Source organism: Eucalyptus grandis, chromosome 11 (assembly GCF_016545825.1).
Source record: "Eucalyptus grandis isolate ANBG69807.140 chromosome 11, ASM1654582v1, whole genome shotgun sequence".
Classification (NCBI taxonomy): Eukaryota; Viridiplantae; Streptophyta; class Magnoliopsida; order Myrtales; family Myrtaceae; genus Eucalyptus; species Eucalyptus grandis.
In genome coordinates this window covers 49,199,006-49,217,643 of record NC_052622.1, presented here as the reverse complement: position 1 = coordinate 49,217,643, position 18,638 = coordinate 49,199,006, and the positions used below count along the sequence as shown (strand labels likewise).

At 38.7% G+C, this 18,638-nt stretch overlaps 1 protein-coding gene across 1 annotated transcript; it reads right to left on the bottom strand.

Annotated features, from left to right (window-relative positions):
• Window positions 1-1,090: 1,090 nt before the first annotated feature.
• Window positions 1,091-5,090, bottom strand: LOC104426836 (gibberellin 2-beta-dioxygenase 2). The gene is made up of 3 exons (XM_010040004.3): window positions 4,489-5,090; window positions 1,847-2,234; window positions 1,091-1,714 (listed from the first exon to the last, which is right to left on the bottom strand). The coding sequence occupies exons 1-3, from the start codon at window positions 4,866-4,868 to the stop codon at window positions 1,442-1,444; spliced, it is 1,041 nt and encodes a 346-aa protein (XP_010038306.2). The 5' UTR covers window positions 4,869-5,090; the 3' UTR covers window positions 1,091-1,441.
• Between the last annotated feature and the right edge of the window lie 13,548 nt (window positions 5,091-18,638).

Sequence of the window (18,638 nt, the reverse complement as noted above, 5' to 3'; positions counted from 1 at the left end):
TTCACTTTTGAGTAAAGCACACAACTCGACGTGGACGACGGCTTAGCTTTTCTCCTAAAATAAATCGACAATAATAATAAGGTCAAACATTTGGATAATTAGTCCTAATTAAGATGTGCTCATTCCTCACCCTACAAATGATTATATGCCCATGTATGTTCGTGATAAGCTTGAGACACATTGATGTCGACTTACCATAAGATCTAGGCCTCATCTCTATCAGCACGAAAGTTAGAGAGAATCCACCTAAAAAAAGCAAGGTACTTTGGAAATGTTGCATTGCCTATTTTGAGTTGTCGTCATCATTGTCACACCTAACAGTTGATCCAAATAGCATATCTTAAACCCGCACGCCCGTTGACCAAACCACCATGGCCAATCTGATCAATTGATCTCTCTAGTTGGTGTGAAAATTATCGTTCATTTAACCCTAGATAGCTTTTCGTGTTTGCCATCGGAGCCACTAGTTTCATGCATATTTATGTCGCTACCTTAGTAAGTCAATTCAGGGGCAGATGAGCTTGTCCGGTCAATCATGGAAAAGGCAGATTGAGCTGAGCTTGATTAGGCATGAATGATTGAGATATGAAACGGGTCTAATCAAGGTAAGCCTAAGTTGCAAGACCGACCTGGTCTTATAATAATTTTCTTTTTTATGTTGGTATACCTAATTGGATCGATGAAAGAGGCACAAGCGCATCAATCGACTTGAGAGATGAATCCGTTGAGTGGTTGATCCATGCGAATTAACTTTTGAAAGGGAAAAAAACGAGGGTTTCTTGATCATCTCCACTTTTCACTCTATTTCACCTGATTTTTATTCCGTCCACTGTTACTAAGATTAATTATTTCAATTAGGTGTCAATAAATATTTGACATATCTACAACAAAATTTAGAAAGTCGAGAATTATATATATATATGAAACTACTTACTACTAGTATGACACGACTTGACAAAAATATGGAAATTAACGATTCCTTTTTCCATCAAATAATAAAATATACATGTACATCATAATGTATACATACATGTATATATACACGCACGTGTGTAAATAATTTAGACAAAGAGAGGGGGAGAGAGAGAGATTGCATGCTAACTTGGCATGTCAATACCATATAGAGTGATTAAGTACAAAAATAATTCAACATCCTCATCAGGCTAAAACTTTAACAAAGCCGCCCCAAATTGAAATAAAATGAAAATGCACTTTAAACTATGAATACATGAAAAATAAAAAGAAGAAAAGGTAAAAACCTATCGATCCTACCCAAGGAAAAAAAACAAAAAGAAAAGGAAACACCCTTGAACTAAATCTCTAACTGATGTACATCTCTCCACCTATCTCTCCTTTCTTTTGCCCTTCTTTAATGATCTGTAGCTGTGGGCTCCTCTAGCAGTTGACCGAGTTTTTAATTTATATGATACTAATGCTGTGATCATGAAGCGATCTTGTTGCTGCTGCTTTGGATCTTGAAGAGGTCGAGGCGAGAGTCACTGAGCCGGAGCGAGTACATGGCCTTCTTGTACTCGCCCCAAGTGAATGGCCTGTAGAGAGTGGGAGTGGGGGCTCGTGGGGAGACCAGCTCGGGCAAAGGAGAGATCCAAGCATTCACTGGTGGGGCTCCGAAATACACCAGCGACAACCTTGGCTTTGGCGAGTTTGCCATCGCTCGATGCCTCACGCTCTTCAACCTCCCATTTGTCAGCGCCTTCATCCATGCAGAAATAGGGAGAAAAACACGGAAAGAAAAATGAGTAAAGTTCGAACCATGTAGCTAGGCCCTTAAGGAAAAATTAGAACGAATTTGATCATCGCATCCGCGTCGGGTAAGGAGACTCACTTGAAGCATGTCGCCGACCATGACGTAGAACGCGTTGGGGTCGGGAGGGACGGGGATCCACAGGCCGTCGGGCAGGCATATCTGGAGGCCTTCCACGTCGTTGGACCACAGGAGGGTCAGGATCTGGGGGTCGGAGTGCTCCCCGAACCCAACCCGCCCGTTGCCGCCGCGTGAGTGCTGGTCGAGCCTCGTCGAGAGGTCCCAGCCGATGTTCTTGACGTCCTTGGCCGGAGGATAGTGGTTGATCCGGAGGAGGGAGTCGCTCTGCCGGTCTCTGATGAGGCCGCTCAAGGCGTACTTATCCGAGAGCCACAGTCCTTCCGCCAGCAGGTCCAGTATCTCGCACGTCAGCTCGCGAGCCGTAGCTATGTAGCTATTCACCGCAGAACTGCACACGCAGACAAAATGAACTCTTCAATTCGATTCAAATTAGATCGAACTCTGCTCTCATTGCTTGTGCCAAAACAAATCAAACCTTTTTCCCTTAGAACGCACAAGCCATACATCAGCACTATTTTTTTAACCGCATTTCAGTGAAGACTTACACCGCCCAAGCGATGGGCGGTGAAAAAGGAAGGTACTACATCCCTTTTGAGAAGATGCGTCATCGCAAGTCCTTTTTACTTTCCTTTTTTTTTTTTTTTTTTTGGCCGCCATGAAAAGACTCGCCACTTGGTGCGAAGAGAGTGTGGACACTTGGCCGGCTTCAAGAGCAAAAGTCTCCTCTTTTTCCCCGATTTGACATGAAATTTATCGATTTCTTGTCTGACTTTGTACCATGCATCGCTAGGTTTTCCATGTTTTTATAATGTTTTACGCTAATGCGGTCCTTTAATGGCCGGTGTCCCCTATATGCCCGGAAAAAGGGTTAAACGTCCGTACATCTCAAGGGTCCCCATGCAAGGCCAAACATCAACGCTCCAGACAACTCAGAGCCGGGGAAAAAGCAATATCGCATCGATATCAGAACGCTTCTAAATCTCTCGACAAGCGACAGATCATTCTAGTGGTGGTTTCTCTGCCGTTCTTTTCTTTTTTCTTTTTTTCTTCTCTTGCTTTTGTTGCAATTTCGGTTGGATTCCATGAATTCTATCACCTCAGATCGAGACAACCTTTTGTTCTCCTTCTCTCCATCTCTTTCTCTACAGCATGTTTGGGTGGTGTTTTGAATGATGATGGATTGAAACTTGGGTTTTTACTGATTGGGAATATAAATGCAGTTCCGTGGAAAGGTCCTGTAAACCAAAAGAGGGTCTGACTTCTGACTTCGAGAGTCGAGAGCACATAGCGCCAAAATAGAAAATAGTGGGGGAAAACATCTCTTTCAAGAACCAAAAAGATAAAATTCTGCAAAAAAAAAAAAGGCTATTGGAATGGGCAAACAGCTATAAGTTCCACATTTAACTTTTGGGCACGCCTTCCACCAAAAGCGGCGAAAGTGTGTTTCCATAACACGAGAATTTATGCGAAGCAAAGTTATGGAGAAAAATGATTTATGAAATTGATTTATGGCGTTACATCGAAATGTATAGAAAATTATTATAGAGTGTTTAAATGTGATTCATTTGCCTAAATTTCCATTATTGGTGTTGTCATTGAAATTTAAGGTTCAGCCTTGGATTTTATAAAGCAAAAGTCCCAGAGTCCTAGGCAATTTCATGCTTCTCCCACGAAAATTTGTGCTAGTTGACCTTTGTGAATAGGATTATGATTTGACACTGTGCTTAATCACACGCATTGCGGCATCAAAAGGCACTTTCATAGGATGGCCAGTTAAGCAAATTAGAGATAGAGAGAGAGAGAGAGAATCAAACGAAACATTTATGAGGGAAAAAAAAAGCAAGAAGAAAGTTACATGTTTTTCTGGGTTGGACCATGGAAAGAGTGGTGTCCAACTAATTTAAAGAGCCTTGAGAAAATAATATTAAATAATAAAAAAATATTTCTCCTTTCAGGTATCACGTAACCGAGTTTCGAGAACAGAAGACAACTACTACACAAATAATATAAACACACACATATATATATATATAATAAAATTATCAAGTTGACATCATCGCACTTCTTAAAACTAAACAAGAATCGATTAGTTGTGACTTGTGGACCAAAGAAAATTCCGCCTTACAATGACATTTTCCTATCCGTCGATTGATTAATTGCATTTTTCTCGTTCCCCTCGTTGTAAACAAAACATGTCGTTCTCAAGCATCACACCGTCCTTTCATTAAACAACAAATCGGAAAAACCCAAGAAAAATCTCCCTATCCCATTTCATCAAACAGTCGCGAGAACAAGTTTTCTCCTCTCTCTCTCTCTCTCTCTCTCTCTCTCTCTCTTCTCGAGACGAGCTATTCCCTAAACACATCATGTTCATGCAGTTTGACGAAATGAACGCCCGAGCAAAACTACAAGGGAAACGAATCCGAATGCGTCGCGACACGAGGGAGAGTCCCGGGCCGAGGAAATGGATCGAAAACCCTTTCTTCTCCAACACTCCCCTACGCCTTTTCACGCTCTTGTAATTCTTAATCATTCTTAAGAGTCAAAGAAGACAACAGAGAAAGGACACGCGAATGCATGTTCACTGCTCATCCGAGGGGCGGTGAAAAGAAACAGGAAGGGATCGATTTCGTTTCACGTACCTGAAATTGCCCGGGTCGCCGCAGATGGTTTTGGATCTCTCGGCAATGGAGATGGGATCCGAATGGAGGAGGAGATACTCGAGCTCGCCCATGTCGCCATTGGGCCCAATGTTCTTGCATCCGTATCCGAACGGGCTGGCCGGCCCCGCCCGCTGCTTCTCCGGCGCGGGCTTCTCGAAGAACTCGACCACTTCCTCTTCCAGCCTCGAGACCGCCCTCTGCGACACGCCGTGGTTCGTGACCTTGAAGAAGCCATATTCCTCGCTGGCCCTCAGGATCAGCTCGGACAGCTCAGGCCGACCGAGGGAGAGGTCGACGGTCGGGATCCCGACCGCCCAGGTTTTCTTGGTCCGAATCGGGCTAGGAGACGGCATCACCATTTCTGTCTCTCTCTCTCTCTCTCTCTCTCTCTCTCTCTCTCTCTCTCTCTCTCTCTCTAGTTCAAAAGTGATGAGCTGAACTGTAGGGGAGAAATCTAGGGGAGGTATGGTGGAGAGCCAGGAAGTTGAAATGGAAGAAGCAGGGAGAATTTGAACCTTGAACTTTGGAGGGTATGATGATCATAGGTAAGTTGATAACACTCCATATATATATTTATAATGCTCTAGAGAGGGAGAGAGAAGATTCTAAACGCAGGTCTCTAATAATTTGACAATTAAATTAAATTTCTTTTTTTGCTATGGGGAAATATAGAGCGAGAGAGAGAGGGGGGTGACCACAGCGGACGTGGACTTGGCAAATATCGATAACATTGACAGTCCAAAAGAAATGAGGAAAAAAAAAAACAAACGAGGGTTGGTGAAAACGACGCCGTATCGATGGGGGAAGGGGAGGAAGCACGCTCGGAGAGAGGCGCGTGGCGGGGCCGAGCCGGAGAGTCATTAGCATTAACGGCTGTTTGTCCCCCCACGGCGACTGAATGGGACGCCTTCCGAAAGCGCGTCCGGTTCCTTCCCCCACCCCTCATATTCATATTCGCGTTACGCGTCTGTTGACTTTTTCAACCCTTTGACTCCCTCCCCCCTACTTATTTACAGCTCTCTCTCTCTCTCTCTCTCTCTCTCTCTCCTAATTAAGCTCACAATTCATGTTTATGTAAGACATCTATATTATTTTGTGATGTTACAGAAATATTTCAATGTAGTTAACGATGTATTTTCATGAAAAATAATTAAATATTGTCAATCCGTACCAACTTAGAGTTAAGTTGTGTCATATATTTGATGTCGGAAGTTGATACCCCTAAATTTGACTAGCCGGCTTTTATAGGACTGTGGTTTCCTTCTAATAAGCCTGTATGTTACACGAGTTTCGTCGGAGGTTGCTACATGACGTTAAGTTACATATGATGGTCCTTTGATCAGAGATGCTTCATGAGTGCAAGACAAGGCAAGTCGTCACTAGTGATCAAATCCCTTGGTCAGCACCTCGTGTGGCACGTCACATCGTGCCCTTAGCAAGGCAAAGAAAGAATCGCCGTGAAATCCACAGCTCTCAATTTCGCCGAAAATTCGAGATGAACACGGCAAATGAGACTCCATCGAACATCGTTGTTTAATGGGAAATGCAATTAAACAAAGCAACGCCGTTTGACCTATTTCGTCCTCCGTAATAATAGACATATGGAGGGAAACCATCTCTTCTCCTCGGGACCCCGTCGTAATTAGTCAAATAATCACGCATAAAGAATTCATTAACTGTTCCCCTAGTGTCCTCCTGCGTAGTTAGCGGGGTTGAACACGTAACTAAGCACGATTAACGACATTTAATACTCTCTCGTGCGCTCCATCGACTGTAAGATTCCAGATTCCGACCAGCCTTTTGGACGCAAATCGAAGCACCAAGTCCCGCGACCAGCTAAAGTGCCGGAATTGTTATTCGCAGGAGCTGTCGGATCGTGTCGTTCCGGACATTTTCTGTCACCGCGATAGGGGAAGGAATTTTTCAAATTTATGAGACCCGGTCCGAGCCACACGTGGAGCGCAGCACGCAGCTGCCCACGAGCGGGGGCAACTGCGGCCAATGAGCTCGCGCGATTGATCGGGTTCGCGTTCGGCTGATCGGCTGAACGACCCCGGCTTCACGTGTGAACGAACGACCTCCGCCACGATTCGACAAAGCGATGAGACAAATGGAATATTCGCCCATCTCATGTGGCCGACGGGGGAATTGTGGGGGGAAATTTTATCTTCTTTTCTTTTTTTTCGTAGTACGTTTAGTCGAGCGACATGATGGGAGAAACCGATCGTGGCTAATGTGGAGAGTATATGGAATCGATCAACGTCTTTATGTTTGTGATGGATTTTGAATTTCTTTTGTAGATTGATGCTTGGCGAAATATATTACGAGGGATATCGGTTGTAGGGTGTTTGTTTTTCTTTTTCCCTAGTCGGGCAAGGGAATTCCGATGTTAATCATTGTCAAATGTGTACTATGCCTTTTATCTCGTACAATTGAAGCACTTTCCGGCAGGAACCCATTCAATTTCCTAGTGAAATGTTGCGGTGGTGCTTGAGTGAAAATGACGCGGTTTCGAGATAAAAGGTGGATTCCGGTCAAATTAAGATTTAGTTAGTTGATTCCAAAATTGATTTGACTTACAACGATCATGGAATTGAAATACCTCCATACAAACTAAAGTCGTCATTTCTGACTATTTATTCTTTCTTTTCTTTTTCATGGTGAACGACATTGAATGCCCATTGACGAAGTGCATGTGATGCTCCTTTCAAGTTAGTTGAAAAGAAGTTTCCTACATAAGTTGGCAACTAGGGAGGATTAGTCAAATCAATTGGGATTATACTCGAACCGTTGACATGCACAATACATCAATGTAATCAATATGACTTGGAAAATTCGACTCAAACTTTTCAGCTTCTTTATCTTGACCTAAATTAGCAGGACTTGACCGGCGATGAATAATTTGACAGTTAAACTAATGCTGGGAATGGGAGTGACGGCCAATCTCTAGAGATTTTTAACTTAATTTTGCTTGGCAACTGCCTAGACCTTAAAGCTACATATATTTTGCTCTGAAAGTTGGAAATGAAATATCATAAATTGAAAATTACTTTGCCCCAAGAGTTTTATCCACCCTAATTTTGCTTTTTCCTAAAGGAAGGGCCCAGTGTGAATCCGTCGGATGTGTCGCAATCGAATCTTGTCATTGATCCCCGCCACCAGGCCGGGCGCCCCGTGACCTTAATCCACCAGAATTTCTCGTTCGGAAAAATTGACCCCAAATCATTCTCCTAATTTAAGATATCCCCTTTTTAATATGTTTTCCCCTTCTTAAACAAGTTTGGAGCCGGTTGAAATTTAATTGGAATATGCTTAGCGGCTATGTGGACTCCATCCAAACGAAAATATTAATTTGATCTCGATTGGCCGCTCTTTCTAAGACAGCATGTGGGAGGCGATGCTAATCTATGCATGGAGTCAACCAGCCCCACGTGCATACGCCGAACGGTGATTATTGACCAGCATCAATCCTATCTATAAACCTCGAGGGTGAGTTGATGCGTGTATGGGCTAAAAGATTGATTAATGCTATTGTACGGGCACTAAGGTTGATTCATAGAACATGTATATATTACTGAGGGGCTTGACTGAATTTAAGAGTGATTGAGGCTGACTTGCTTTAACTATATCTTTTCCCTTTCTTTCCTTTTGAAATGTGGCATATTTGATACAGCTGGGGGTGTAAATCTTCTCGCAAAAATTAGGATCAGGATCAGATTCGAATCAAGGCATAGGTGAAGGAGCAGATTACACGAGGGTCGAGTCATATCAGGTTCAACCCTCATCGGGGTTTTATCCATTCTAACCTTGGGATGATGGGTGCAACAGTCGGTCTTGATCTGAACATGTGTTAGGGTTAGTTCGATCGGAGTAAAGCACGTCGATCCGTTTGAGCTGAGAGTGAGAACACGTGTAAAATGCAATAAGCTCGCAACAGGAAGAGAAAGTTATTGCAACTTACATGATTACTCCGAGAGTTACTATTATCATGGAGGTGGAGAATCTCACAGAAACATGGACGGCTTAAGATTTCGTTTGTTTAATGACGGTGAAAGTCCAACGTATTCGCACAAATCTTGGAGTCTTAAAATACTTGGGAGATGGAAAAGATGCAATGTAAGTGCCAAAATTGATATCCTAAAGCACGTGATTATTTAGATTTGATTGTATGAAAGTCAAATCAATCAATATATTTTGTTACTCGGATAGATTTTTCCACTTTAATGTCACAACCGTGAGACACGATAACCTAATAGGCCATCCTTAGTTCTTCTAAATTGTAATTTGGATAAGATATGGTCCAAATATTATAATATTTATGCTTTGTTTATGATTAATTTGGTAAAGGGTTAGAATTCAACACCTCTAATCGATGGGCCTTTTTTTACTTCAATAAAGGGAGGACATAACGAAGTGGCATCAATTCGCGACTGGTTTACAGCTATCGACGATCTTTCTCTAGAAGGTTATTAACCTATCTAGAGTCCAATACCGAATATAATATTATAAGCTTTTCAAGGCTGCTTTTAGATAAGCTACCGGGCAAAAGAATTCTCCAACAAGCCGAAATCTCTTTTTCTCTCTCCTCTTTTTATTGTCTTCTACACACTTCAGCCATGAGAGGGTTTGAGCTAATCTCACCCTCCCCTCCATTTGTTTCGATTTTTTTTTGTCTTTTTTGTATGTTTTCTCTTATTTCTCTCCCGATCTAGATTTGGGAGCTCTGCTCTTCCAATCTAGTTCTAAATTTGAGAGTTTGAACTCTCCAAACCTAGTTTTAGATCTAGGAGTTCTTCTCTCCCACTTTAGATCTAAGAGTTTAATAATGTTTTCAGGGATTCGATACCTCATACTCTGTCCGTATATAGGTCATCTACCTCCAATCACTAGAGTTCTGGCGCCTTGCTAAACTATGAACATTGACTCTTCCAAAGGTTAGATTTGTATTTATTCAATCTATATTAGTTGTCTCTGTATGGCAATGGTGTAGAGGAAGCTGAAACTGAGTGCGCACTACCAAATGGCAACGTCGTAGTTATAGGAGAAGGAATTCCCAGCGTGTACTCATCACTAATCACTGATGACGATACAAGATCCGATGATCGGCCACCAATTGTTTTGCTTAACGGATCCGTCCTTTTGGAACAAGTGTGTGCTTAACCCTGCCGATACTATGTTGATCCTCCTTTTCTAGATTTGGCTTTGTTTTGTAATGTTTTGGCCTTTGATCTGCTTCAATTTACTTTATCATGAAAATCTATATACTTCTCATGTATCTTTTTGAGTCATAAATATAAATCTTTTTTCAACCCAAAAAAAAAGGCTGCTTTTCATTCGAAAATTCAATAACGAATCATGCCATGCTTTTGTTAACCTAGCACAAACCTACGATGCAAAAAACGATGTTAAGTTAGGGGCAATTATAATTGTACAGGAAAAATTACTCAATTAATCATAAACCTATTGTATATATGTCAATTCAATTTGATTTTTTTATTGGATCAATTTAGTTTCAAACTTTTGCACCAATAATGAAGCCTTTCAAGTCGATTTTTGCTGTAAATTGCTAACATGAGGATCTAGTTATCAATGGCTATCCTACATGGCACACATTGGCAATTTATGACGAAAATTGACGGGAATAAAAGTTTGAATATCACATGAATGTCTAGGGCTAAATTGATAAAATTGATAAAATTTAAAAATTCATAACTAAATTAATATTTATGCAATAGGTCTAGAATTGGTTGGGCAATTTCGAGATTGGCAGCACATTGGGATTATCTTTCGAGAACAAGACCGGCTTAGGAAGATACAATTTGATGAATTAAGCAATGACGCGATCATTCACTTGATTACCAAATTATTAAGTGACAAATTAAGGTGGGGGTCTGAAATCTTCCTAGCAGGCCAGGTGGCGCCACTTGGAGGCCATAAGCTGTCACCATGAATGACCGTGTCGTCCCAGCTGTTATCTCTTGCGCTCTTTCGTCGTTCTCCATTGCATCATTGAGTTGTCGAATTCTTATGTTTTAAACTTTTCTAGAAAGTTTTCTTTTTTGGAATCATGTAATCCCGTTTAATGTAAACTATCTAAAGGTAACTGTGTGAATTATTCGTTATAGAGGCAATGAATCGAACTAATCTAATGAGGACATATTTGGATATCGAGAATGAAACCCTTGTAATAGCCAATTGGAATTGAAGAACCAATTCAATAGCTTGATACTGTTTGGCGAATTGTTACGTGGGAAAGTCGAGAAAAAATCGGGAATGAAATTTGTTGCATTTCTATAATAAATTACCATGCAGGAGGTCGAACGAGCGAGAATCAATGGGAATGTTGGTTGAGTGTAGGATTTGGTAAATTTTTTATAGAAAAATTTGGATAAGATAATTAGGCTTACTAGATTTACAATTATATATAATAAAGCAAAATCAACACAAATAGTCTTTGAATAATGGTCCAACATTCAATGCTGTCCCTAAATTTTGAATTTGCTCAACATGATGTTGTACAAGAAATTTTAATTTGTTCAATAGAGTTCCTAAACTATTGGTAAAAACTTAAATTAATCTCTAGACTAATATCAAATTAATGTCATTCTTATGATAATTCAAGTTAACAGAATCTTTCCATGGCTTCCAATTTGTTAAGTTTGAACAGTGGATTAAAAAAATAAAATTACACATGAATTGTCCACATAAAATATCCATCTCGAAACAAAGAGGGTAAAAAAATTCCATGTGGAAGAAGTCCCTAATTTGTTTCTTTCCTTTTCTAAAGTAGATGGACAAAAGGACAAATATGCTAACTCATCATTTTCAAAAATCCAACTCAATATATAATCATCAATGTCATCAAATGACATAATTTATTGTTTGAGCAAACATAAAGACTAGATTAATATCTACCATTAATTTAGGGATCATATGGAACAATAACCAATAGTTCATAAATCACAATGAACAAATTAAATGTCCAATGACGACATGCACATTTGGACAAAAGTTCAGAGATCAAATTAAACAAAAGTTCAGGGATCAAATCACACAAATTAAAAGTTCAGGAATTTCTTTGCACATTGCTCTAAAATTTAGTAGAAGTGAACATGGTTCCAAGATAGAACTGGGAACTTGAGAATTGGACTAGTGGGAACCAGTTTGATTCCAAGTTCTAGGATATACAGAGTAGGCTTTAGGTTCCAAAAATTTGGAACCTGTTTCAACAGGTAAATTCTAGATTTTCCACAAGAACCTAGAACCTATAACAAGTCTTTATGTTTTTCTTATTTTATATCTTCATGCCATCTTACGGTACTCCATGGCGTCCAATGTTAAATGTATAATATGAAACCATTAGACTAAGCTTTCATTTCCAGTGATATCCATGATTGAGACTTTAACTTTATTAATATTTTATAACCTATGTGTGTTTATGAGTTGTGATAAGTGGATTGAAGTAAATTGTGGTCAATAGAAGTGATGATTTACTGCAATAATTCAATTAAAAGTACAGGTAAACTCTAAAACTTGTGAAAAGATAAGTTCTAGGTTCCTAGGTATACAAAGTAGGTTTCAGGTTTCACAAATTAAGGAACTTGTTTTGATGGCTAGGTTCTAGGTAAAAGAACAAAAGTGTTTGATTCTTGATCTCAACGTATAATTTTTGAGATGATTTCCATTATATATAGATATTACAAATGTTACATTTCGTAATAAAACAATATAACAATGGAAAATAATAAAAGAAGAGACCATTATATTACAAGAGTTGTCAATCCCTTGATTTTAGCATCTCCAAGAATCAACTTATGATTTTGATTGGATTTTAATGGTAGGATTAATACCCTGAAAAACCCCAAACTGGTACACTTGCGATAAACTTACCCAAAACTATTTTTTTTTACCATGAAAAACCCCAAATTGGTATACCTGTGACAAATTTACCTCGATTGACTATAAAAAAAAAAAAAACCCTAAACTGGTACATTTATGACAAATTTACCCCAAATTAATTTATTCAACTGCAAAAAAACCCCAAACTAGTAAATTTGTGACAAATATACCCTATGCTAAATTGGATTAATACCACAAAAAAAATCGCAAAAATTGTAAACTATGACAACGGAGCGTAAAATCATAAATTGGTATACCGGTCAATTATCACGTGTCATTTAACTTAATAATTTGATAATAAAATTCAACGAAAACTAACAAAGGATAAATTTGTCACAAGTGTACCAGTTTAGGGTAAATTTGTCAAAGGTATACTAGTTTGGGGTTTTTGGTGGTCAAAAAAATAATTTGGGGTAAATTTGTCACAAGCGTACCAGTTTGGGGTTTTTCAAGGTATTAACCCTAATTGATATATCCAAATTCTTCTTCCTTGATTGATAAACTTGTGCCTTTACTCCCCCTTCAAATTGGGAATAGGAAAATCCTAGATTCCCAATTTGCGATTTAAGTTTCCAAATGCATTTCTAGTCAATGGTTTCATGAAGAGATCAATAATTTGACGAACAAATGGAACATACTTAGTCACGAGTGTTCCAAAAGCCACTTTTTCTCGCATGTGATGATAATTTAATTCGATATGTTTAGTTCTTGCATGGAGCACTAGATTAATCGACATATAAAGTGCACTAATTTTATCACAACATGATATTGGTGAACCAGAGAGATGAATACCCAAATCTCTCGAAAGGAATCATATCTACGTAAACTTTGTAGCTATTGATGCCATTGCACAATACTCTACCTCGGCACTAGATCGAGCATTTGTTCGTTGCTTCTTAACACTCCACGATATATAGTTTTTTTTTTTTTTTTTTTTGGTAAGAACACTCCATGATATATAGTTGCTACCTAAAAAAGTACAAAATCTAGTAGTTGATCATCAAGTCAAGTGACAACCTACCCAATCCGTATCATAAAATGCATACATGTCCAAAGTTGGCTTAGATAAGATTTGTATGCCTCGATTTGTTGCGCCTTTGACATAACACAAAATGCACTTCACAATTTGAAAATGACTCATGGTAGGTTGATGCATGAATTGACAAACAAAATTGACTAAATATGAAATATCCGACCTTGTAATCATGAGATATTGAAGAGCTCCAACAATACTTCAGTATAGCGATAGATCCGAAAATAGTCTTGCATCCATATTATAATGAGAACTAATAGCCATACGTGTGGAAACCGGCTTGCAGCCCTCCATTTGTGAACGTTTAAGAATTGACAAAGCATATTGTTGTTGGCATAAATAAAGGCCACTGAAGAATATACTAACCTCCACCTCTAGAAAATAGTGCAACGACCCCATATTTGCCATTGCAAATTTGCTACTCGATATAGAGATGAACCCATCCAGCAATTTTGGATCATCACTTGCACAAATCATGTCATCTACATACAAAAGCAGAGCTAGAATGGCATGATCTAATTAATGAACAAAGAAGGATCCGCAGTGCTGCAAAATAAACCGGATGCCAAAAGAAATGAGCTAAAAGGATCAAACCATGCTTTTGGTGCTTGCTTAAGGCCATACAAAACTCTCTCCAGTTTGCAAACATGAAATGGATGATTTTTGTCCTCAAAACCTGGCAGCCACTCCATACAAACAAGCTGCGATAGAAAACCATGTAAGAAGGCATTTCTAATGTCTAATTGTTTGATGGACCAACCTCTAATAGTAACAGTGGTGAGGATCGTTCTTATATTTCCTAGTCAAATAACTAGCGATAAAGTCTCAAGGAAATCTAATCATGCTACTTGAGTATACTTGAGTATATCGCTTAGCAACCAATCTTGCTTTCAATATTTCTTATGTACCATTAGCCTTTAACTCAGACTTAAAAACCCATCTACATCCCACAATATTAGTATTTGAAGGACGTGGAACAAGAGTCCAAGTTTTATTGCGATGCAGTGCCTTGAGCTTCTCTTTCATTGCTACCAGCCACCCTAGATGTTTCAAAGCAGAGCATACATTGTTTGGCTTCTTCGGTATAGAATCCGTCATATGTAAATTGACATATTTTGGATTAGGCTTTACAATACCAGCACTTGCTCGAGCAATCATTGAATGATTTGGAGTGGGTGAACGTGCTATTGAAGAATCGGTAAGAACATCCATAGAGGAATCTTCATTTGCCAAATTGCATGGAGAATTAAGCGAAGCACTTGATGAGTCACCAAATTCAACATGATCTTGGCGAACATGTGATTTAGCTCAATCAACATTATCTTCATGAGAAGTATCACGGGTAGCAAAATTGAATAAGTCATCATGTGATTGATCAGAGAACGCACCTTGTGCAAATACAAAGGTGAAAGTTCTGAGTCCGACGTCATCATGTCTTGATTTGGCCAACGTATAAATTCAAATGTCCTCGCTTTATCACTTTGATCTTGAAATAATGAACTGGACACATGATAAGGAAATATAGTTTCATCAAAAACGACATGTCGTGATACATAAATTCGGCCAGTTGGAGAATAGAGACATCAATATCCCTTATGGCGATCACCATAGCTAAGAAACACGCATGGTAATGATCAAGCGTCGAACTTATTTTTTATGTAGTCCCTAAGGTAAGGAAAGCACCTACAACCAAACACTCTTAAAGAACTATAATTTGGTTTTTTGCCCAATAAGAATTCATATGGTGATTTCATGGCCCTTGTGGGAAGCCTTTTCAAGAGAAAAACTGTCATTTGAAAGCCTTGACCCAATATGTTTTAGGAATTCCACTTCAATGAAGCATAGTAAAGCTAATTTCATATATGTGCCTATGTTTTCGCTCAGTAACTCCATTATGCTCTAGAGTATTTGGGCAAGATACTTGATTAATAATGCCATTCTTTTGCAAATGAAGTAAGAAATTTGCTCGATTGAACTCTCCTCCACCATCAAATTGAAAGATTTTAATATACCCTTCAAATTGGCTTTCCAAATATTTCTCAAAATTGAGAAAACATGCATAAAAGTCATATTTTTGCTATAATGGAAATAACCACGTTTATCGCATATAATCCACAAAGCAAACATAATATTGAAACCTTTGAAATGAGATTATTGGAGCCTTTCCCCACAAAACACAATGGAACTTTTCAAAAAGCTTAGTAGTACTAGATTTCAAATGCAGAAAAGGAAGTCTAGATGCTCGACCCATTTAAAAAATACCACATATGAGTAGGTTTATTCCAAGCAATAATAGTAACATCGCCTTCATTTTGCAAATGAGAGATTGTCCCTGATTGTGGGGATGTCTCAAGCTTTGATGCCGAACACTTTCATAAGCTTTCCTCAACCGATTTGAAAATAGTGCTTCTTTTGACGCCTTCAAGCATATAAATCACCTTCACGGTTTCTAACTGTCAAAACATCTCCCGTTTTCCATCCTTCATCACAAAACCAATAGCAGAGAACTCAAAATTTAAAGGATAGTTGTCAATTGGCTCACTGATAATAAATTCTTTTTCATCTAAGAAACTAGTAGAACATTCTTTAAGTCAATGCTCTTTTGGCCTAAATTGGTCTACGCATCACTGATATGGGAAATTTTTAAACGGATCACCATTTCCAACCATTATACTCTTTTTACCAATATACAAATGTAAGTCAAAAAGGTTACCTTCATCTCCAGTCGTGTAATTTGAAGTTCCAATATCAATGAACCATTTTGAATCTTGATTATCTCCAATAGTAAGTGTAGCAAATGCCTTTGGCACTTCTGATGGGAGGACAGATTGATTAAACCAATTAAAGCAATCTAAAGCAACATGTCCTAGCTTCTTACTATTTGACAGAAACGACTTTGTCCGTTCCTTTCACAAGCTTCTCGGTCTTGCTTTGATTGAATTTTGGCTTGTGACCTTGTGAATGCATAAAATTAGCCCGAGAATTTTTCATTATTGGACCATTGTGAGAAAATCCTCTTCCATGGGAAGAAAAATAATTGTTGTTGGAATGATGGAATTGTTTTTCCTTTTTGCTGCTCTTAAAATTACTTCTTTGATCAAATAAAGTTGTCCCGTGTTGAATTACATGGGAACTTTTATCTGTGAGCCGAATCTCAAAGCTTTGCAATTGTGAAATCAAGTTAGAGAATACCAACATTGGAGGCTTTAACATTGAGGTTATGAATGAATCATATTGATCATATAAGCCATTTAAAGCAAAGAGACACTTTTTCTTGTCCTAAGAGGACATTCAATAGCAAATAACTCATTAAAATATTTTTGAAAAGCACCAAGATATTCTTGAAGACATGAAAAATTATCTCTATGACATTTTTTGATTTGCAAAAAAAATTGAAAATTTTTCGTAAAGCTAACTACACCTTAGCAGATGTCTTTAAGTCTACTACTTGAGCAAGAACTTCTTTGGAGAGCGTCACAATGATCCATTCTCATAGAAGGCAATCTAACCTACTCCATAAAGGCATTAACTTCTTTTTCGAAATCAAAGGGGGTGACTATTGTTGGACTCAACATCTAGTAGTCGCCATCAATGAATCCTACCGGATCTTGACTTTCAATTAGTGCAAGCATCTGGGCTCTCCACAAAAACAATTTGTTTGTGTCAGTTTTAGTAACACAAAATTGCTAATTTTCAAAGATGAAGGGTATGGATACTTAGGATTGGTGGAAGCCATGATTAAGGATCGATTTTCTTCAAAGAAATTTGCTTTGATATCATAGAAGAACAAAATTGTTTAATTCTTGATGATTTTCATTATATATAGATATTACAAATGTTACTCTTTGTCAAGGAAACAATATAACAATGGAAAATAATAATGATATAGTGGTTGTCAATCCCTTAATTCTAGCATCTCCAATAATCAATTTGTGATTTTGATTGAATTTTGATTGATATCTCAAGATTCTTCTTCTTTAATTGATAGACCAGTGCCTTTACCTCGTTTTAGACAGAATTTGAACGAAACCTTAAACCATTTGTGTTACTATCTCATGAATAGATACAAACTGTCGCATTCCAATTTTGATGTGTCACCTAATGTAGTAGTTTTCAAATTAATTCCTACAATTTCTTAATTCATCCGGATTCCTTTTATCTTCCAAGTGCTTCATTCTCACATACCAAACATGCCTAATAAAAATCCGGTTTATTATGTACAAAAGAAAATATATATTTACATTTCGATTTGCTGGCAGCATTCATTGCGTCATTGGGTTTCTCTCCACTTCCCACAAAGTCAACAACTTTAAAAAACACGACAGCTCCATTTAATTTGACCAAGTCAGCAACGAAAAAACTAAGGCCTTCGGCTTCCAATCAAACCTCCATTTGTCCCGAGGTTGTAACCCGTCATCAAATGGCTCGATAAAACAAAACAAGAGCATCCTAATGAATCAAAGCATCACGCGATGGCGTGCAAACCCTTGTCTTAACCCTAGTACCGGGCACAACTATCTGTCTAGCCGCAGCGAAACTCGCGCCTTTACAAGAACATCACCATCAATCAATGCATCGAATCCGGGATTGAAATATATGCTTCGGTCATGGTTGTCCAAGTGAGGATGATGTTTCGTCTGTTCATCTCTGCAAAAACCCTCGCAACTTGGCGATTCTTGTGGAGACACGAGCTTTAGAATAATGGATGATGAGCGTGTGGATGGCGACGCTATTGACGATGCTGATAAGGACAGCAATTCCGAGAAAAACAATGACATATTAATAAGGAAACTATCGTTGAAATTATCGCCTTTGATAATTGTAATGACCTAGCTTAGCTTGTGAAGGGAATGGGACTTTACAATATATTGTAACTCAATCATGCATCACCGGAGTACTACAGTCTTTCTCGAAAAGAAGGAAGAGGAGTAGTCAAAGAATTTCCTAGGTTGGACCTTTCCTAAATCGCGTTGAAAGCAAACAGCCACTTTATGATTTGTCTTAATTTCGTAGAGTAGCTAGAGCATATCCTAAGGAAGCAAATCTCTCTCTCAAGATGCGCGCGTGCACAGATATACACGAAAACCAAAAAGATATGCATAAGACAAATAGCGAACGCTTGATTAATTATGAGTGTCATTCACGAAACATCATCCTCACTCGGACAAACACAGTCAATACTTTCGAGGACAAATGA

Excerpts from the sequence above, each read along its gene's own strand:
- LOC104426836 (XM_010040004.3), bottom strand. The coding sequence starts at position 4,868 with ATGGTGATGCCGTCTCCTAGCCCGATTCGGACCAAGAAAACCTGGGCG. Across the intron at positions 2,235-4,488 it reads GGCGACCCGGGCAATTTCAG|TTCTGCGGTGAATAGCTACA; the intron begins GTACGTGAAACG and ends CTGCGTGTGCAG. Across the intron at positions 1,715-1,846 it reads TGGTCGGCGACATGCTTCAA|GCGCTGACAAATGGGAGGTT; the intron begins GTGAGTCTCCTT and ends GCATGGATGAAG.